The sequence below is a fragment of the Cyprinus carpio genome, chromosome A5 (genome assembly GCF_018340385.1).
Source record: "Cyprinus carpio isolate SPL01 chromosome A5, ASM1834038v1, whole genome shotgun sequence".
Classification (NCBI taxonomy): domain Eukaryota; kingdom Metazoa; phylum Chordata; class Actinopteri; order Cypriniformes; family Cyprinidae; genus Cyprinus; species Cyprinus carpio.
Genome location: NC_056576.1, coordinates 5,666,556 through 5,689,900, shown reverse-complemented (window position 1 = coordinate 5,689,900; position 23,345 = coordinate 5,666,556). Strand labels below are relative to the sequence as shown.

At 35.7% G+C, this 23,345-nt stretch overlaps 1 protein-coding gene across 3 annotated transcripts in view; it reads left to right on the top strand.

Annotated features, from left to right (window-relative positions):
• The window catches only part of pxna (paxillin a), a 42,822-nt gene that overhangs the window by 529 nt on the left and 18,948 nt on the right, over positions 1–23,345 (top strand). The window contains exons 2-4 of one of the 3 annotated variants that reach the window (XM_042752016.1): positions 18,523–18,599; positions 20,757–20,959; positions 21,927–22,134. In XM_042752016.1, coding sequence (XP_042607950.1) covers positions 22,038–22,134 — 97 coding nt within the window. In that variant the 5' untranslated portion in view covers positions 18,523–18,599; positions 20,757–20,959; positions 21,927–22,037. Of the gene's footprint in view, positions 1–15,838; positions 16,335–18,522; positions 18,600–20,756; positions 20,960–21,926; positions 22,135–23,345 lie in introns of those variants that run through there. The other 2 variants (XM_042752006.1, XM_042752012.1) reach the window with 2 other exon arrangements.

Here is a 23,345-nt window from a genome sequence, read left to right as displayed (position 1 = left end):
TGTTGCTAATTATTGTGCATAGTTCCTGTCTGGTTGATTTGTAGTGCAGCTTCTGCAATGTGTCAACAAAACAACAATGTGTCATTTCGCACCCGACCTCCAAACTTCACAAATACGCTCCTTAAACTTTCTGTTGGGTTTGTGCATTTGATTGCATGGGCTTTTATGGAGGATTCAACACACATGGGTTTCCAGAACACTTTCATTACAAAATAAGCAATAAAAGTATTAGTTGTTTTTGTTGCCAATTAACTAGTAGTGGCGCACTGTAGGATCTGATCCTATAATCTTGGGCTTGATGTTGTAACTTGTTGACTTGTTGCCCAGGGCAATGAGAAAATGAGCTGCAGCCTAATCTAACTAATCTCAATATTACTGCCTTGAGGCTGTTGAGTGGTGTTTTCATGAGGGGCATGTTGTTTAGTGAAGTTATCTTCGTTCATCTCTGACGCCGTGCCACAAGCATGAGCGTTTAGACATTAATGTGGGAGCAGGGTCAGAAATTAACCAGGACTGGGGGCTGAAATGCCAAAGTGGACGTAACAGAATCGCCTTCGATTGTGGTGCATTCCTCTTTTTATTTGATATTTGGGGACTACATTTTTATCTAGGCTTGTCTAGTGTTGACTTTAGTGCCTTTGCTGTCAGGTATTTGCGTTCACTTTGTTAGAAATGAGTTTGAGATGAGTTACTTTGACATTTGTGGATGGCACAATGGAAAAATGAATTCCAGGGGGTGAAAGTTGTCCCTTAATTAAGTCCATTTCTGATGCTGCATGCATAACCAGTTAACACATATTTAGTGTTGTACTTCATCTTTACACATCGGATTAGACTGTTGTATGTTAGAACAGTCTCACATGTGGGGTTTAAAGTGCATGTATGTGAGATTTATATCATAGCTTGAGAAAACACTAACAACATGCCTTTATTTCTGAAAGCTAGGTTGACTGTGTTTACATGCATTGATGTCTTCTCAGTCTGAATAGACTCAATCAAAGAATTCGAACACACAAACCTATTTTTAGCAGTGATATGGTAGTGTCGTCCTGACAGCGCTTTAGTGTCCGCCTCGTTGTAAACCGTCTGTTCTCTTACTGATCACAGGAGCCTTCTATACTCTGTAATGCAGACTGGCATAAATGGGGCACAATCTCAAGTGTCTTTTCATTGCAAGTCTTTGCTGAAACTTGATTATACTTTTGGGTCATTCTGTGCCAAATCATCCAAATCTCAGAAAATTCCCTGGCTAAAATGTAGGAGTTTGTTGATAATGTGTACTATTTAACAGTTTACTCATGGAGGCGCATTGAAATCCCAATATCTCTGGAACTGAACCATATTGGACCTTAAAAATTAAGACACCAAAAGAAAAGTTTGTTAAGAACCAGCATCCAAAAGGATATTGAGATATCTTTAATATTTCTTGAGTTGCAAGTGTTTAGTTAAAATAATTTTCCCTCTCTTGTAATTTGACTCCAAACGTCAGGTGAAAATTGTCATTTTTGACTCTCTTCTGCAAAATAGTGGATTATTCTGCAAATATATATCCATGTACATTTAATATTTTGCCTCTCATCACTATTTACGTTTGTCTTTCTTCAGAAAAATATAAACAAAATCAAAAATTGTAGCCAGAAAGTTTCTGAAATTTGGTTTATTTGACACAGAATGACTCCGTTTCACTACAAATATTTGTGTACAATTGAATAATTTACTAATTGAGTGACATTGAAATCCCAATATCTCTGGAAACTAACTGTATAGGGTCTTAAAAATGAAGATGCCAACATAAAAGATTAAGAACCAAAATCCAAAAGGATATTGAGATATCTTTAATACTTCTTGAGTTACAAGCGTTCAAACTTTGGAAAAATAAACACAAAAAGTGCATTTTCCCATTTTGTAATGCATATAATGCAACAAGATTGCTAAAGTCAGGCGATTTTACTATTAGACCAACTAATCTCTGTCTAAAAATAACATGATTCTGCCATAAAGTAATTTTCCCCCTCTTGTAACTTGGCTCTAAATCTCAGGTAAAAATTGTCATCACTACTATTGTCAGAATAGTGGATTATTAATTTCCATCCATGACATTTAATATTTTGTAGAGTGGCATCACAATCTGATTCCAAAACCATTTCAAGTGCATCTCCGCACAGATATTCAGCAGCAATATAGATGTGCAGATCTTTGTTATTGAGTTCAGTGGCTTTTTTTCTATGCAAATTTTGCAAAATAAGACTCAGAGCATGCATGAAGAAAGTGCACAGTGCACTTTTACCTCATCTCATAAGGCCCGCATCGACTGTGTCCTAAATGGCACACAAACAGTGGTTTCTTTATCCTCTGCAGTGGAGCATAGATCGAGACAGACATTGAGATCACAGGTGTGAGCGTGTTTTTTTTTTTTTTTTTTTTTTTTTTTTTGTTATTTAAGTTTTTTTTTTTTTACCAGGCCTCTCCTGAAACCATAAGCCTCTGTTGTGGGCTGTGAAGGAGCGCTTGAACCTAAAAAACCTGTACGCCAGCGTCCTTTTCAGTGTATTGTGTCTTGAGACAGTTAATGTGACGTTCTTAAACAAACAAACCTGTCCGTGTGTGTCTCTTAGTGGAGAGAAGTCTGATCCATTGTAGCAAATCAGATTACAGTACCGTTCAAATGCTTAAAGTCTTAAAGATTTAAAAATTTTTTTTAAAGAAGTCTCATATGCTCATCAAGGCTGTATTTATTTGATAAAAAATACAGTAATGGTGTGAAATATTATTATAATTTAAATTAAATGTGTTCTATTTGAATATATTAAAAAATATAATTTATTCCTGTTATGCAAAGCTGAAATATCCTCAGCATCATTACTCCAGTCTTCAATGTCACATGAACTTTCAGAAATCATTCTAATATGCTGATTAGCTGTTCAAGAAATATTTCTGATTATTATTAAAACCAAAAACACCTCAAAATACTTTAACAAACCACTATCCTTTTCATAACTCTTTGATAATTAAAAAAAAAAAAGTTCAAAAGAACAGCATTTATGTCAAATGGAATCTTTTGTAACATTGTCTTTTCTGACAGTACTAAACAATTTAATACATCCTTGCTGAATTGCTATTAATTTTTTAAAATACTGACCCCAAACATTTAAACGGTAATGCATGTACATTAGCTTAAGTGTACATTACATTACATTTCACAGCTACTTACTAAATAAATAACTAAAAAGCCATAAAACACAAGAGAGTTGAAAGAGTGCTGAGGTTCTGCTGTTCACTTGTGTGTTTATGATCACCAGGCAACTGCACAAAAATACAAACGGACAGAATTAGACACAGAAGTAGTAGAGTTTATTTTCACAGTGTCAAGTGTGTGGTGAAATTTGGACTGATCGTTAATCATGTGTAGTGATAAAATGTAAAATGCTAAAGATACATCTAAAATGTATCTGGACAGAGATGCATCTGAGTTGAGAAATCCATTTGTTATAGTTTATTTTTTATCATATTTTTATCATTTGCCAGGGCGTTATTGCTAAAATAGATAGGCTAGTAATGATGCTGAAAATTCATCTTTGCATCACATGAATAAATTCTATTTTAAAATATATTCAAATAGAAAGCACTTACTTTTAAAAATATATATAATTAAGTTTTTTTTGTTTGTATTTTCTTTTTTCCAATGGGAGCACTGCGTTTTCTTCAGCACCGAGAGTCGAAGAATGTTCAACTTTAGGTAAAACGCAGCACTCATCATTAGCTGCATTTCCATACAGATTTGCAAATAAATATTTTTAGATATTAGATATAGATATTTTATAAATGTCAATAAAAAAACAATTACGAAATGACAGCGTTTTCATTAACCAATGTTATGCGACTAAAGAGCTATTTTTTCCTATTGCGATAATTAATGGCGAAAGAATTTAGTAGGTTTAGTATATCGCAGTCCCCACACTAGCCATTATTTTTAATCGAAGGAGATGTAGGTGTGTATCTTTAGCAAAGCAGTGTAGAGAAAATGTGGTATAAACACACAAGCATTGACTAGAGTGGCCACAATCAGCTCCGGTGGTTGTGTTGTAACCGTAATGCGCCGTAGACATGTGCAGTGTAAATAAGAGTTCATCCAAATATTAATCCACGGCTGCTCTCAAGTATAAGGGGCTTTCCTTGCCATTAAGTCAAGTCAAGTCAAGTCAATAAAGCAGACTTGACTTGACTTAATGGCAAGGAAAGCCCCTTATACTTAAGAGGGGCCGTGGATGAGATGTTTCTTGGAGGTTATAGTACATTGTAGAATGATCATGGGACTTTTACGTATGCCAGGTGAACTGTAAATGTTTCGATTGCAGTTTTGCAAAATAGTCCTTTTTCGAATTGCCAGAAAAACCATCTCATGTTAGCGTAAAAACTTTTTTTGTGATATATGGGAGTTTTAGTGAAAATGATGTGTTTCCATTTGGCGTATTTTCAATTTCAATTTCAGTTATTCCATTGTTTAAAATGGTTGAATGAATGTGCAGTAACTGCCTTAAAGAAATTTTACAATGTTAAACATTTAATTAATTTTTGACAGTGACGCCTTGCAGGGCTTCAGACTAAGATTTGAGAGCAGAGCATCAGCGCCACAAAGTTCTACAGATGGTGGCGCTAGGAGCAGATTTGGTAGCGCTGGGGTGGTGTGTGGGGGTATTCAAAATAAAGATAATTTTAAAAAGTTTGTGACTTTTCCTACTTCATACAAAAAAAAGTGTAAAAATCTGGCAAAATCATATTTTTTATAATAGTGATTTTATCATTTCAAAATATAGAGAAAAAGTAGAAATGAATGAATAATAAGCCAATAAGTGCTCCTCTGCTCTGGTCTATTGGTTATAATTGTGATTTGATGTATTTTTAAAAATTTTACGTAAGTGTTTGTTTATCACAAACTATATTTTGTTCATCCCATTAAAAATAACATTCAAACTGGATCATTTTAGAGCTTTAAAGTGCTGGAAACAGTTGGGTGAAATGCTTGAAAGTCATTGAAAAGTGTTTGAATTTCTCTCTCAAAAAGTTGTACAAACCCTGAAATTAATGATGTAATGCATTCGACTATTTCTACCACAACACCATGGTTACAGTTAGCATTACCGCTTCTGGTTTCCTGATGTATGTCAGCGCTGTTTATAACAGAGAATTCATCAGATCTCACACACATTGCAGCGTCGCGATTACTGCCACCTTGTCATTGTGCGGTGAATTCAAACTCTTCTCACTGGATCTCGTAGCACTGTTGCATCTGTGCAGTAACAGTGTCGCAAAATCAGCTTTGGCTCCCGAGAAAAGCTGTACTGAGCTCGGACAAGTTTGTTTGCGTAACGGTCGGAGCTGATAAATGGTTTGCGCTGTGCAACTGAAATGTAGCGCGGTTTAGTTTCGCTTTCGTCCGCCATTTGATGTTTCTCAAATGCAACAGAAATAGCAGAGCTTATGAGATGGGCAACGTGGTGGTCGCGCCAGTGCGACCTCTCATAAAAATTAGTCGCACCGGCTGAAAAAATGGTCGCAAAATGCAACCATTTGGTGCCAGTCTGGAGCCCTGCCTTGACAGTGCAACTACTTTGAATATTCATATTCTGCCATTGCATACAGTGAATGAAAAATGACACAGAATAGTGACATTTACATACATATTTTTAAACATATTTAATACAGATAAATAAAGGTTCATTCTGATCTTATTCATCAGATCTCACACACATTGCAGCGTCGCGATTACTAGTTTAGGGCACTGACACCCTGTGGTGAAACAATCAGGCATGTTTACAAGCCACTGCTTTATCAGATCGGCTTATGTTGGATTGAAACTTTGCGCTCCATTCTATTCTGTGTCATTTTTCCTTCACAAAAAATTAACTAAATGCAAAACATAAATAAAAATATTCAAAGCAGTTACACCACCAACACACAACCATCAAAAATTAATTAAATGTTTAACATCATTACATTTCTTTAAGGCAATTACCGCACATTCATTCAACCATTTTAAACAATGGATAAGAGCACCAAACCGTCTCGACTGAAAATGCTGTGCTGCACAATCACTCTCAAGTGCTCACAGCTAGGCGTTTCACACTTTGGTGGACACACGGCCTTAAGTCCAAGCTTGATGATAATAGTCTGTATGATCAAGGCCTGGATGTTTAACCTCGTCCCCCCTTGTGTGCACACTGCACAAGATGAAATTTATCTAAATTATCTGGTGAGAATCAGAAAGGATTGTGTGTTATTAAGCTTTATTTTATGTCTGACCTAAACCATCTCAGACACTGTGTGAGTTTGCTGATGTGTGTAGAGCTAAACTGTGATATTCTGTTGTACACAGTGTGAAATTGTGGTCATAAGCACATTTGCACTCAACCATTGAGTTTGCTGCAAGCAACACTGTGGTCTGATGATGTGTTAGTTAAAGGAATAGCTCACCTAAAAAAAGAAAGTTCCTCATTTACTCACCCTTGTGTTTTATTTTTATGTGTGAAACACAAACTGAGATGTTTAGCAGAATGTCTAAGCAGCTCATTTGCATTTGAAATAAGTGCATGGTTATCAGGCTTTGAATAGGGCAAAAAAAAAAAAGTAATCTAAAATTCAGACTAAGCTTCTGAGGAAAAAAGTCAGAATTGTGAGAGACAAGTTTGGAATTGTGAGGTCAAAAGTTGCAATTGCTATATATATATATATATATACAAATACAAATACGCACAATGAACTTAAAAGTAGGGCATATGACTCTAACAATATATTCAAAGACTTCAATTTAAACCTGTTCTGCTCAAAAAAAAGAAAGGAAAAAAAAAAACCTGTTGTATGACTATTATAAGCATACAAGTCATAAGAAATACTTTAATACAGAGGTTCTCAATTCCAGTCCTCGCGCCCCCCTGCTCTGCACAATTTGTATGTTTCTCTTATGGCTTCAGACGTTTGTTCTATTCGAACGTAAGTGAAGTGGACATCACAAGATATTCTGCCATGATTCCAGTTTGAAGCTAATGTACTGTATATGTTCTATTCAGAGTGCACTGAAGTGTGCGAGACGTGAATTTAAATTGTATTTATTTACAGAGGTATATGATGTCACACTTGTCAGTGTTTGAAGACGTTGTGCAGCACAAATGCGTGAATGAATGTTCTGAAGTGAGGTAAACTTCAACAGATTTCCCCTGCTCAGGGAGTAGGGAGCAATGAACACTTTGTAGGGACCATGTCAATGGGAACACAGTTCATGCACTAACGAGCTGATTATCTGAAACTGGTGTGTTAACAAAGAGAGACATGCAAAATATGCAGAGCTGGGGGGCGCGAGGAATAGAATTGAGAACCGCTGCTTTAATACATTTTTGTTCCCCTTTTTTTGTGTGGTCTTATATATAAATAACCATCCATTTCATTGTATGGAAAGCATTGAGTAAAATGACTGTATGAACTTCCCTTGGTGATTCTTAGTCACACTGCAAACGCTCTCACGACAGTTCCTTTTCTGGGAAAGAGCGTTTGGTTGTGATGTGTAAACACTGAGTGTTTGGCGATTGGTGAAACGCTTCAACCTCAACACACACACACACACACACACACACACACACACACACACACACACACACACACACACACACACACACACACACACACACACAAACACACACACACACACACACACACACACACACACACACACACACATACATAAACACAGGCTTAATGGTGAACTGTACAGGCCCAAACTGTGACGTGTTTGTATTTGTATGTGTTATGGTTTGAGAATGTGATCATTTTATCTTTCTCGTATAGCTAAGTTTATTCTGTTTTTGTACTGTAAAAAAAAAAAGTGACTTTCAGACTGAATTTATCAAGAGCATCACCTGTTTGCCGGGCAGATACGCTCACATCTTTTACAACACATAGCTGAACACTTTCTCACAGCTGAAAGCTTATCTGGTCTTGTCTTGAAGATACCACATACTGTGTTGTTGTGGTAAACAATAGGTTTTGTGTTTGAGATGCCATACTGAGCAATTAAAAAAGTTAGAGTTTAAAGGCTTTTATTCAATTACTCAGTTAATACTTTTATTATTTTAAGTAATGTTGTAAGACAAGATATATTAAGTAGAAAACAAATACATGAATTATTGCAAAATAAAAATATATTGTATGTATATTTATATTCATATTTATATTTTTCTCCTTAAATATTATATGCAATGTTGTATTTTCTCTTTAAATAGTATATTTATTTTTATTTATTAATTATTTTTTATTTCTGTTTGTTATATTGATTTTGAAAAATAAATTATATTTTAAGGAAACAGATAAATGTAATATTTTAGGGAGAAAAGTACATATAATATTAAAGGAGCATTTAAGGAGAAACAAATATATAAGGATAAAAATAAATTAATATTTCAATAATATTTTAATATATTATAATAATATTAAACTTTCTTAAGTGTTATATTTTTCTTCTTTTAATATTATATTTATTGTCTCTATAAATATGTCCTTAAATATTATAAATAAGTTCTTGTTTAATTTTTTCTTGTTATATATTCATTTTTATGTTGTGTTGAACACTCACTGTATGGTTTGTGGCAGTATGCTCTGTGCAGAATATAGTTGGAAATGCTTTCTATAATTAACAAATCAACAAAAACCATTAAACATAAATGGCTACATTTCTATTAGTCATTCGTCATTTAAAACCATTAAACAGAAATTAAAAGCATCTCATCAGCAGACAGCATAACTGACATGCACATATTGGAAATCTCTTATAACCTAGTTAGATAAATTTAACATGCTTCTAACAAGTCCCGCTGTCAGGATAATTATTGGGCTACTCCGTAAATGCTTTCTATACCCAGAACTGGCTGTGCGTTTTCCTTGACTTAATCTAAGTGATGCATTTGGCAGGGCGATCAGAGCCGTTCTGGATGAGTCTAAACAGGCCAAAGCATCTGAGGAATTCCCAGCACACCTTTCTGCCCATCAGATAGATAGACGGAGGGAGAGAGAGAAAGAGCTCATGGGAGAACGGCTGGATGTAGGAATGTTAAGTAGAGACTTGCACATTTATTCTCCTGTTCCTTCCATGCGCTTCTCTCTTTGAAAGCACAGTAACTCTCAGGGCACATGTTTGTATGGGTGATGCCTGCACGTATCCTCTCTGATTAGGCTTTGAATCCCAGGCATGTCGTGACCAAGACTGGTTAGCATGTGCTTAAGTTTTAAAAAAAAACAATTTGCATGGATCCCATGGGTTGCAGGTGGTTTTGATTGAGATAGTTTGGGCCTGTGCTCTTGTTTTCTCTCAGATACACCTGTACATGGCAGCTGGAACAGTAACTACTTCACATGCTCTTTGACTTCCCATCTAAAGAGTTTTATTAAATCTTTTTACATTTTCATTCTATTTATAGTTTTATTTAATTTGTTAAATTTTATTAACATTTCCTTATTTAAATTTTTTATACAATTTATTATATATATGTGTGTATATATATATATGTGTGTGTGTGTGTGTGTGTGTGTGTGTGTGTGTGTGTGTGTGTGTGTGTGTGTGTGTGTGTGTGTGTGTGTGTGTGTGTGTGTGTGTGTGTGTGTGTGTGTGTGTGTGTGTGTGTGTGTGTGTATATATATATATATATATGACGATATATATATATATATATATATATGTATGTGTGTGTGTGTGTGTGTGTGTGTGAATGTATGTATGCGTGTGTTGTATATATATATATATTATATATATATATATATATATATATTCTGTTTTGCTATTTTATACGTTTTCTTATTTAATATTAATTTTTATTTAATTTTTTAATTGATCTTTTTTCTTTTATTTTTTATATTTCTTTTATTATTTTTACTACTTATATTTTATTTTATATTTATTTTATATAATTTGTTTTAGTATTTTATTTAATTTTTTATATTTAAATTATTTTATTTTTCATTTTTATAATTTTAAGTCTCTGTTAACCAAACTCCAGATTTTATTATTTTTAAATTTTTATTTTTTAAATTAAAATACCTTGTGAATGACTTTTCATGTTCACGTAAAAGAGTCAAAATCACAATCACAGAAAAATCACAAAAAAATCACACAATCATATTTTTAGATAAATCAGAAGAGCTCTGTTGACATCTAGCAATGTTCAGGATGGATCATTTATTCTTCAGCTCAGGCACTATTAACTGTCTGTCTGTGTGTGTTCACTTCCTCCATATGACCACATATGTTTTGACTTCACATCTGTGTCATCAGCTGCGTTGATTCATCATTGGTTTATGGTTAATTTCAAGATCATTTGACCACAAGTTACACAAATGTACTGTAGCCTGCAGAAGATTCTCCTCATGAGAAGGCTATCATTTTAGATTAAATGTGATTTAACTCTTAGGTTATTAATCAGATGGTCCACTAGAATAAATAGCAGTTTGATAATGATACTGGACCGTCGCTCTGTCTGTGTGTTTGACTCAGAGCTGGTAATTGGTCCCACATGGCGTCTCTCTGACAGAATCATAATTAAAAAAAGCACACAGCCTTAAATATAGAGGAGCCAAAGGGACACGATCTCCACCGAGGAACAGCTCTTTCTCATGTCTTTCACTCTCTTTATGTAGCTTTTAATTAATTAACAGGCCAACGTTGAATGTTTGCTCATTTAAAATGTCACACATAGTTTATTGTGATATAAATATATAACAATATATTTTTTATATTTTTATCTTAAGGGAATTATAATTAATTAATATAAGTGATTGCTGGATATACACGCGCACACACACACACACACACACACACACACACACACACACACACACACACACACACATATATGGAAACATATAGGTAGCAGTATTCCTTTTGAAATGTAATTTGAAAAATGGCAATATAATATGTAAAATGGCAATGTATTTCTGTATTTAAATGTACATTTTCCCACACATATGTGCAACGGTTGGTGCAAAATGAAAATTCAATTATATAATTTACATTTGACATTTCGGTTCTAATATGTCAATTAAATACATATTTTAATGCTTTATAAGTTGCAAAATTAAAATGTATTACCCTAATTGATTAAATGTTTTACTTATTCAAGCAAAAACTAGCAAAAGGACTAGCGATCGACCGATATTGTTTTTTTTGACTGCTGATGCCGATATCTTGGAAAGCAGGGAGCCGATATAAAGCCAATATAATTTTTTTTTAATTATTCTTATTAATATTTAAGAGAGATCTGAAATCATTTGGTAATGATTTGGGGAAGTCATGGCCTAATGGTTAGAGAGTTGGACTCGTAATCCGAAGGTTGCAGGTTTGAGTCTCATACTGGCAGGGATTGTAGGTGGTGGGGTGTGAATGTACGGCGCTCTCTCCACCTTCAATACCACGACTGAGGTGCCCTCGAGCAAGGCACTGAACCCCCAACTGCTCCTCGGGCGCCGCAGCATAGAAAAACATACCAATAAATCTGTGTGTGCACTTCGGATGGGTTAATGCAGAGCACGAATTCTGAGTATGGGTCACCATACTTGGCTGTATGTCACATCACGTTAGTGGATTAAAAAATAAATGTGTAAGATAAACATACTTATACTTTAGATGACAAAGTATTTTTCACAAATAAATATTTAATAAAAATGTAATTAAAAAGGAAGTAAACACTGTAACCAACAGTATTCTGGGAAGTTTGTGTGCATTGGGAATAAAATTTTTCAAATAAAGCCAGGTTAACACTCATTTAACATACAGCATATAGTGTAAATGACATGACTATGAAAGTGGGCAAATGCATAAAGCGCAGCATAATTTGAAATCACGAGTTTAAAGTTTAAAGCGTTCAATTCACACGGACCGACCGTCACACAGAGAAAACACGATCATGCTGGATAAAAATCCACACTTCACAAGATCTCACAGCTGGATTCGAAAAAGTATGCAAGGTTTGTGAAATTAAATGTTCATTAGTCATTCAAAGATTTGTTTAAATTATATAAATGCGTATTTGCTTAATGCTGACGGCAAACGCGAAAGTATTATAATGTTTGCCTTTCTATTACTAATAATATATAAGCAGTCGTTATAATACTTTCTTATTAGACAGATTATTATTAGACAGACTTCTATCCGTATTAGACAGAACTGTTAACAACGACAGTAAACAAGAGGGAGAATGTGAGCACTGGAGTATAAAATAAAAGTCCTGCATCGAACACATCAGCCAAGCAGAAAAACTTATCGGCCGATGGAGATATTTGAAAAATGCCAAATATCGGCCGATATATCGACCTTGGTGATATATCGGTCGACCACTAAAAAGGACACTTGGGATTGCATTTTCATCAGAATACAGCATAGTAATTGTAGCAAAATGCAGTGTGAATTTCAAAATGCATTGTGAGCCAAAGGTATTGCAAAAGGCTTGCAAAGTGGTGATTTAAATGTCTTTGATTTCTCTTAAATGCATTGACACTTACATTTAAGACGTTTAAATTGCATGCAATGAATTTAAGTCAATGTGGATTTGAAAATGCATACCGAGCTGAACACAGCCCCACCCTGCCATTCATTACATCAAGGCGGGGCTTGCGTTGCATTGTCTGGGGTATTTTGAGAATTGGTGGCAAATGTATGATAATGTAATACATTCACTGTGAATAGAAGCATCAGTTTTTTTAAGCAGATTCGACATTCTGCTTCATGTCTGGTGTTTGGTGTTTTTGTGGGATTTATCCCTGTCAGTCACTTTGTTGCCTCACTATGTTTGCTCTGTTGTGATGGAAAAACAGATTGTGTCATCTCCTTACCGTGTAATCACGATACGCTCCCTCATTCTTGCAGGGTTGACATCTGTGTCACATGTCAAGAACAGAACACTTGAGAATTCTGGGTTATTAATGCTTTACTCCCTCGGATCTCTCAGGTTTTACAGCGTGGGATGTATTTCATCGGCTCTTCGTGGCAGGTTTAGGACTGGAGGCTCTTATTTTAGTGCAGGGGTCTTGGGTCTCCCTCCTTGGCTCGACCACCCCGGTGCTTTCAAACCTGAAGGTCAGGACTTCAGAGTTGAGAAGCCTCTATTTCAATCTCATAAATGACCAACATCAGACTCTTTTGGTTTGATGTGTCTGTGTAGATTGAGTTTCCTGCAATTAAGACTGGAGTGAGTTGTCAGAGTCATTTTTAAGACCTGTTTCTCAGCTCAACTGGTTTATCTCTTCGCGTGCAGAAGGTGTTACCTGCACTTCCACTTATTGACAAGAAGGGGACGAACAAGTATATCTGTAAGAGTGGAAATGAATGGATTATGAAATAGGCAATAATGAATAGCAGAGATAGCAGGTCTTGGCACCCTAGACTTGTATTTCCAGCTGTGTTTATTCCTTCTAGACTCTAGATTTATTGACCTACATCATATAAATGTGCTGGATTGTGAAATGGTGTGTTAGAAAATAGTTCGGGCTTCTATTATTTAACATGTATTACAATGCATAATCACTGTTTTCCACTAATAATCCCAGTCCAATGAATGATTCCTTCTTTTCCTACCACTGTTTGAATGTTTTATAGACGTTGTTTATAGACCTTCGTGCCAGAGGAGGTTGGGTCAGGGTGAAGTTATGCTGCAGTTATATTTGCATTGGTGTATTTTAGTGTATTTGGTGTTTTATTTTATCTTTATTATAAAAAAAAAATAACAAACAATATGACGTACAGTATTAGAAAGAAGAAAGACACAACTAAACTAGTACTTAACAAGTGTTATAATTTTTCTCAGGGACAATCTATTTGTCTGTTTATTTAACAGAAGCAATTATGAAATACAGAAATTGTTTCTTTATCGCTGTGCACTGGATGCGTGGATATATTTACATACCATAATATAGCAAAATCTCCATTGATAGACACTTTATATCGTGGCCAGGATATGAATCATCCTACCGTACATCCCTTCTTCATAAGTATTTTGCCAAAGCTAAAAATCATCAAATTGTTTGGTTAACAAGCTCCCTTAGCAAAAGCATAGAGCTGACTAAAGGGGCATTTTCAGATCTTTATTTTGTTTAAACGTTAAAAACGTTCTCCTTCAATCCTACAGATACGTTGTTAAAAATTATCTTCAGCCATGCATTTATAATACATTGATCTTTTAGAAGGATATGCAGAGTTTTGTCTACATCCAGGATTTCAAATCCTGTGTTTCAGAAGGGTGGAAAACTTTCAGTATGATTTTATTGGAGAGTAATATGTGTAAATTTCAAGGATATTTAGATTTTCTATTTCATGACCCTTTTATGAAAAGCTCCTTTGATTAGCTAGACCAAGATACCATGATAATGTGCTATGTTTTTGACCATGTGGCAATAGCAGGGTGTCTGCGGGTCTTAAAAAGTCTTAATTCGCCCTTCCACAAATTAAGGCCTTAAAGGGTCTTGAATTGGAGCAGAAAGCCTTAAATTCATAGTCATGACATTAAATATTGCATGCACTGCAAAAAATAAATAAATAAAAAAAAGAGAGAAACTGAACAAAATTAATTGAGCTTATGCTTAAAACAAGAACAAATATCAGTCAATGAAAACTTATTTAGTTTTTGAATTAAGTTGATTTTTCTGTTGATCTGTTCTTGTTTTAATCATAAACTCGTTTAATTTTGATCAAATTCTCATAAAACAAGACCTCTTATGTAATTTTGCTTCTTAAGTAAATGTACCTTGATTTAAGAGTCCTTAGACATTTGCACTGGAAACAAATCAAATATACTGATGAAGAACACCACTTTTTTGCAGTGTGGTCAGAAGGATTAGTAAATTGTAGGCTGCGTGTGCACCAAAGCATTTTTCTCCCGAGGCTAGCATATTTTTTCAATTGTTTTCATTGGGAGCACTGCGTTTTGTTTTTTTTAAACACCAGGAGCGTGTCGAGGCACCAAGAGTTGAAGAATGTTCAACTTTGGGTAAAACACAGCGCTGTCACTTTTTGATCAGCTAACCAATCACAGTGGAGGAGGGGTGGGACTAATACCACACCGACCAACCGTCACGCCCTTCTTGTACTACGACTGAACAACAATGGAGAAGTTCATATTGCTTGTCTCCAAGTATTGACTTATTCTCATATTCTAGTGGTTGGAAGCAGAGCTATTCAAGCCATATGCTATTTCTTTTTGTAAAAGTAATGAGAATAGGTTAAAAGTTACATCTAGAGACTTTACTCCCGTATTGTGTTCCATTTTATTATTTATACATACATTTCTTTACTTGATCTTAAAAATGTAACTTTTTATAAAACCTGCTGAAACCCTGAATAGGGTTTCATGACGACTGATCCTTATTGACCTGATTTTTTTACAGATGATAACTGATTTTGAGCGGACTGTCCTTCTTTTGAAGCTGAGCAGAGATGGTCTGATGAACGATGTTTAAATAAGCCACATCCTGTATAGTGTTTTGAAGGAATAGCGGTCCTCTGCTCGCTCTTGCAGGATTTTCAGAATAACTTTCTTCCTAGATAACGTCTGGGAATGTTTAGCCCTGTAGTGTTTTTTGGAGACCCTAAAACGTGGTCATATATGGGTTTGCGTAGTGTCTATAGCTTATGTAAGCCAAACCCCCTGAGAGAAAGCGTTATCTAGCAGACTGCCGGCTGTATACATAATCGAGCCCAGTGGAATGTTATGAATGCTTTGGAATGGGAACGACCCTTCCTTTCTTCATCCCACTCCAGACTTTTCCGGATCCCATGCTCAATTCTTTCGGGTGCGGTTCCTTTTTTTGTTCTCAGATGGACGGAGAAACTTCCTCAGTTTTAGCAGTTGAGGAGATTGAGAAGGTTTTATGGGAATTCGACATGCAGGATTTCACACCAGAATCGGGACGGGCCCAAGAGCCGATGCCTGAAACCGATATATCAGCTTTGCCAGTGAAGACGTCACCTGATTCAAGCAATTTGGCACCTGCGTCAGCTTCGGTATCAGGTGCTGTAGAAGAAATGCTAGAAAAGGAGGTGATTTCTGATTTAGCTGCTGAATCCGTTTTAGTTTCGGCTTTAGAAATCAATTCAGATTCAGTCGCTCCATCCGTAGAAGTGTCCTCATTAACATCCGCTCCTGACCCACATTCAGCTCTGTTTGAGGCGTCAGACACACACACTGCTCTGGGAACTGAAACCGCACATGCTGGAGAGTCATTGACAGGTTCTGTCGTTCATTCGACCGGCACGTCTGATTCAGACGGGACATACATGATCCCAGACCCGGATTGGGTGACGGGAGGAGGTAGGATTGGCTCTTATTGTCTTGTCACTGTGCAGTTAATGTATGTATTTATTTCCCAAAATCCCTTTTAGCACACATACGTTTGCAGATATGGCTGACTGATGTTTGGGGTTTCATGAGCTTTGGTTCTCAGAAGTAACAGATGATTGATTGTAAAAATGAATTAACAATAAAATTACATTTATAAATTTATTATTATTAATATTACAGAAACATAAAAACAGTATAATTAAAACAGATTAAGTGCACAAATAAATAAAAAAATGTGTGTGTGTGTGTATATATATATAATATTAGTGGATGGGTGAACAGTGTTTTTGTTTTTCAAAATGTACGCAGTAACTATGTGGCTATATTCATAATTAGCTTATCATTCATTCATTCATTAATTAGTGGATGTGTGAACAGTGTTTTTGTGGCTTTCATTAAAAAAAAATAATTTAAAAACATTTATTATTTATATTCATAATTAGCTTATTTTAAGATTAGCTTATGTTTATCAGAAGATAATACCCATGGTCATAAAAACCTGGAAAAATCAGGGCATTTAAAAATAGTCATTAGCAACCATGCAAATCTTAAAAACATGGAAGTCATAGAAATTTCTAAAGTATCTATGTTTCAGTGACTAGAAATTGTTATTTTTTTAGTGGAGTCTCTAAGTGGTATTTAAAAATCCTTAACCAATAAACATGATATGATAATTTATTTATTTATTTATTATTTCTTTATATTATATATATGTATATATATATGTATGCAGCCTGATACAGATAATACAGCCTTTTTTTTTTTTTTTTTTTTTTTGGTCAAATGATTTGATATGATGTTAAATGTTTAAAGAGATAGTTCACTCAAAAATGAAAATTTTGTTTTCACTTATTCACTTTCAAGTTGTTCCAAACCTTTATGAATTTATTTCCTCTGCTAAACACAGAAAAAAAAAAAGATATATTTTGAAAAATATGGGTAACCAAACAGTTGATGGTCCCCATTGACTCCATAGTATTTTTCCCATACTGTGGAAGTCAATGGCTACCGTCAACTGTTTGGTTACCCACTTTCTTCAAAATATCCTTTTTTTATGTTCAACAGAAGAAAGTAGCTGGTTTGGAACAACTTGAGGATGAGTAAATGGTAACAGAATTGTTATTTTTGGATGAACTATCCCTTAAAGGGATACTCCACCCCAAAATGAAAATGTTGTCATTAATCACTTACCACATGGTCATATGGAGAGACACAGAGGAGACCGTTGACAAAGGAATTGTTGAATAAAGTCATTATTTTTGTTTTCTTCACTTACAAAAAGTGTTACCATCACTTCATATAACCCAGATTGCACGTCTGATGGCAGATGGAGTATTCTGACGACGACTTTCATACCTTTTATGGACCTTGACATTTATTTGGCAGTCTATGGGACAGTCACAGGCCTCCCGGTTTTCATCCAAAATATCTTAAATTGTGTTCTGAATACGAACGAAGCTTTTACAGGTTTGGAACGACATGGGGGTAAGTGATTAATGACAAAATTTTCGTTTTAGGGTGGAGTATCCCTTTAAATTTCAATGTGAGGGAGAATGATTGCTAATATCAATGTAATGGATGTAAACAGAGAAACGGCAAAGAGGATTGGAGAGAGAGAGAGCGAGAGAGAAATATGGGTTAATGTTTCCTTTGCCACTCCCTCATCAGGCCGAGTGCTGAGCAAACAGTCAAGATATGGGCAGATTCGAGTCTCAAAGTCTTACGCTCCTTGCTGTTGTAAATAATATTCACATTTATTTGGCAAATGGCATAATCATGATACTGAAGTATTACTGACCGAGTCATTTAGCAAGTTAATCTGTTGGTCTAATGGTAGCGGTGTCTTTCTCTCGCTTGACCAGATTGGTGACCTGCACACAGCTGCAGGCAGGTTATATACCGCAGCATTTTTAGTATGTGGTATGTGGAGGGGAAGTTAAAGTTAGCACCTGTCGAAAAACAGCCGCCCACCCTTCCCTCGGACGACTCCACAGTCCCTGCTAATGAGCGCAGAAGAGTTTACTATTCTTGTCCTGTCTCGAAGTGCTCTGTTTTCCTTTTCTTCTCTCTTCTCTCTTCTCCTCTTCTTTCTAGATCCTTCTGTCCCTCTTTGATATTCCATCCTTATCCTATCTGTTTTTTCCACTCCTTGTCGTAGCTCCTCCTGTCTGAGATAAAGTGCGAAGGTAAAGACACCGAGCTCAGCAGGGTGTTTCTGTCTGTCCAGCTCACACTGTAAGTAACCAGCTTCAGTCCATTCCTGTCCTTTGCATTTAGTTGGTTGTTCCTTTGGGATTGTGGCTTCATGTGTTTGTGGCTGTAATGACAAATTTTTGTATCTTCTTTTACTGATCAAAGTTTATGTGTGATTTGACAAAGGGTTGTGTGTTTGTGGACTGATCAAAGTTTAGCTGCTCACAGAGGTTGCTTGTTGAGTTTGATGTTTTTAATCGTCTTGTGTGAGTTTGGACTGTATAACATGTACGGTTCTAGATAAACCTAACACCTAACATCTAAATTAACATCATGTGTCTACACTGGGCATGAACAGCATGTCGAAAAGCATCAAAACTTACAATCAAATCATCACTGACAACCGATGCCTTATTTGACACACTCTTTATAACTCTAGCTACTTTATTTTTCCCATTTGTCAGATTTTTTTCATTTATAATTTAATTTATATCTGAATTAATTGCAGTGTGTTTTGTGCGTTATATATTTATACACTAATTTGTTCTGAATTATGTCATATATTTATAAATTAATATACTCTGAAATTTATTTTTTATTTATTCATAAATACACTTTCTCTGAATTTGATGAAATATTTGTTTATTTATTATTTTTCTCTGCATTTTTGTTATATTTATGAATTAATTTCCTCTTAATTTTGTGTTAAGTATTTTTAGTTAATATTCTCTGAATATTGCCCTTTCTATATTTTTTTTATTAATTTACTCTGGAATTTTTTTTGCGTTATATATTTATAAATGTATTTGCTTGTGCGTTATATATTTTTGAATTAATATGCTCTGAATATTATATATTTATGAATACTTTATTCTAAATTTATGGATTTATTTGCTCTGAATTATATGCATTATATATTAATGAATTAATTTTCTCAGAATTTTATGAGTTAAATGCTTGTAAATTAATTTGGATTGAATTTAATGCATTTTATATTTATAACTTAAATTGCTCTGAATTTTGTGAGCTATGTAATTATGAATTAATATGCTGTAAACTTTATATGTTTTCTATTTAAATATCCTAGGCCCATGATGTTTCTGGCTTACTGACTTACATTTTTTATTCTAAACTTGTGCACACATTATCTATAAAATTATTTTTAGGATTCTGCAATAAACCCATACAAAGTCAATTTTTTTAAAACATTTTTTACTATTATTTATCATAGCTCAGTTCAGTGTGACAAACTAATTTAGGTGACTTGCTGCTTCGCTTCCACAGTGTGAACCTCAAGCTGTCACACTGCGATATGACATCAATCACTTCCTGTATAGACGCGGTGTGACACGCTTGGTTGCAAAGATGATGGTGCAACTGAGATCTAAAGGTGCCTTATCTTAGAAGAAGTTGCTAAGTTAAGGACTTTTAAACCAGAGATGTGTTGACAGTCACTTCAGAACATGTTTTACAAGCTTACCTAGTGTGTGGATTGTGTAAGTGATTTCTGCTCTATTCCTGATCCTATGGCTTTTGAATGTTGATTTTAAGTGTGCATTAAGAGGTGTGTTCATTTATGCACATGAATTTTGCACCTTACTTCCTGATGAATCTATGCCTGTAGGCATGCTGTCTCAGAGCAGTCTTTACACAAGAGGTTGTCACTCTCACCACACCCCGAATGAGTGAAGCCTGCAGTTATTTCACCATCCTGATCATGTGATTCAGAATTATCCCTCCGATCCAGCTGCGAGAGCCATGTTTTGAACAGACTTGACAGAGTCAAGTTGAAACGGGTTATTCAGCAGCAACCCGTTTGATTTCTGATGGATTTATGGTATTCTTGCACAAAACCACCCCAGGGAACCTGAATCTGAAGCAAACGTCTGAATACTTGAGGTTATGGATTTGAACAGCCCTATAGTCTTCAGAATTTTATGTTGCTGGTTTAAGTTCTCTTATGAAAACTGTATTATTCCACATACAGAAGTTTTGTAAATTGTCAAAAATAAATAAATAAATGTTTAACTGTGTCAGCTTTTTTTCTAAAGCTACATTTAGATCAATTTTTAAATCGCTCTTTAATACCATTTCTAGTTGTTACTCGCCATGAAAACAGCCAAAGAAGCCATGTGGCATTAAAAAAAACATCCAGCCCTGAGAATAAAACCAATATTTTGATTCTTTTGTTTTTTTTAGATGCTCTTCTTGCGGATTTGGAGTCCACAACCTCCCTCATTTCCAAACAAGCTGTTTTTCTGCCAGAAGAGACGCCATATTCCTGCCCCACAGGAAGTGAATATAAGGACGTGTCCTCCCCTCCTCAGCTAACCTCTCCTCCTGCTCAAACACTGAATGGATCTTGGCTAGAAAAGCCAGAATCCAAGCACTCATCCACCCAGGTAAAATGCACCATCGCTTCCTAAAGTGTTTCTTTATCCCCTAGAGCTTTCTGCTGGTCTTTATATGCGGCTGCTGGTTATCCTTTAACCTTATGACAAACAGCAGAAGCCGGCCTGTTCCACATTCAGCCTGTTGTGCCCTCGAGCAAAGCACTTCATCTTCAGCAGCTCCAGAGACTTGTGCCATTAAACAGGTTCAACATTTCAAGGGTTCTTGAATGGGGCCATATTATACATATTTGTAGCATTTAAGTTCACTTATAATGTTAGTCAAGCCTTCTTGGACTAAAAACGGTCATAATTTAGTTTTTCACAACCATTTTCCACTCTCTCGGTGACTGAGAAATAATTTGTTTTTGCAGCTGTACCTTTAAGATGATTCGATTAGGTGATCTGAGGAAGCCTGAGAGAAGCCGAAACATGTTGGCCAACAATTTAATAATAAAAAGTTTTAAAATCTTAACCACGTGACTGCCTTGGGAGTATTATATTGTTGCATTTGAGTTGAATTATGTTTGTTATAATTAACAGATGAGTTTGGGTTAAGTTTCTCAATATTGAATCTGCATTGATATGTAAATTCTAATGTTTATGTATTTGTAGCTTAGTTTCAATTAAATATTTGGCTGTTTTTGATAGCTTTCCTACAGGGGACATTTATTCGTTTAAATGCATGTTTCGGGCTCTGTGGGATCACATATAGAGGCCAAATCAAAAAACAGGAATTATTAAAAGCTTAGTTCACAAAGTTCAGTCCCACATGATTTCACTTTAAGAATTTGCATGCAACTCTTATTATACAAAGCTAAAAAATAAATAAAATAAATCCATTAATGTTTTGAGAGACTGCATTAAGCAGTGCCTTGAGAACGCAGGTTATACTGTTAAACATTTTTTGTTGTTGTAGTATTTCCCTATTTTTGCTTTAGTGCCTTAAAGTAAAACAGCTTTTTTTTCTTTCCTCAAGTCTTTCAGCTCGGCTCCGAAAAGTGCAAGTCCTCGCGTGTCACAGTCTGAAGAAGAGCACGTCTATAGTTTCCCCAACAAGCAGAAGACTACTGACTCCCCCGCCGCCGTCATGAGCTCGTCACTGGGCAGTAACCTGTCAGAGCTGGACCGTCTGCTGCTGGAGCTCAACGCTGTACAGCACAGCACACCCTCCTTCGCTACTGAAGGTGAGTGCTTCAAAAACTCAGCGTCAATGGGTTGTTAAACATCCCATCAACATTTTTCACACTATATCTTTTTTATGTTCAACAGAAGAAAGTAGCTGGGCTTGGAACAACTTGAGGATGAGTAAATGGTAACAGAATTGTTATTTTTGGATGAACTATGCCTTAAAGGGCTACTCCCACCCACAAAATGAAAATGTTGTCATTAATCACTTTACCACATGGTCATATGGACGAGGACTCGACACAGAGGAGACCGTTGACAAAGGAATTGTTGAAATAAAGTCGTTATTTTTGTTTTCTTCACTTACAAAAAAGTGTTATACCGTCACTTTATATAACCCCAGATTGCAGTTCTGATGGCAGATGGAGTATTCTGACGACGACTTTCATACCTTTATGGACCTTGACATTTATTTGGCAGTATTATGGGGACAGTCACAGGCCTCCCGGTTTTCATCCAAAATATCTTAAATTGTGTTCTGAAGACGAACGAAGCTTTTACAGGTTTGGAACGACATGGGCGGTTTAAGTAGATTAATGACAAAATTTTTTCGTTTTAGGGTGGAGTATCCCTTTAAATTTTCAATGTGCGGGAGAATGATTGCTAATATCAATGTAATGGATGGAACACAGAGAAACGGCAAAGAGGATTGGAGAGAGAGAGAGCGAGAGAGAAATATGGGTTAATGGTTTCCTTTGCCACTCCCTCATCAGGCCGAGTGCTGAGCAAACAGTCAAGATATGGGCAGATTCGAGTCTCAAAGTCTTACGCTCCCTTGCTGTTGTAAATATATTCACATTTATTTGGCAAATGGCATAATCATGATACTGAAGTATTACTGACCGAGTCATTTAGCAAGTTAATCTGTTTGGTCTAATGGTAGCGGTGTCTTTCTCTCGCTTGACCAGATTGGTGACCTGCACACAGCTGCAGGCAGGTTATATACCGCAGCATTTTTAGTATGTGGTATGTGGAGGGGAAGTTTAAAGTTAGCACCTGTCGAAAAACAGCCGCCCACCCTTCCCTCGGACGACTCCACAGTCCCTGCTAATGAGCGCAGAAGAGTTTACTATTCTTGTCCTGTCTCGAAGTGCTCTGTTTTCCTTTTCTTCTCTCTTCTCCTCTTCTATCTAGATCCTTCTTTTCCTCTTTGATATTCCATCCTTATCCTATCTGTTTTTTCCACTCCTTGTCGTAGCTCCTCCTGTCT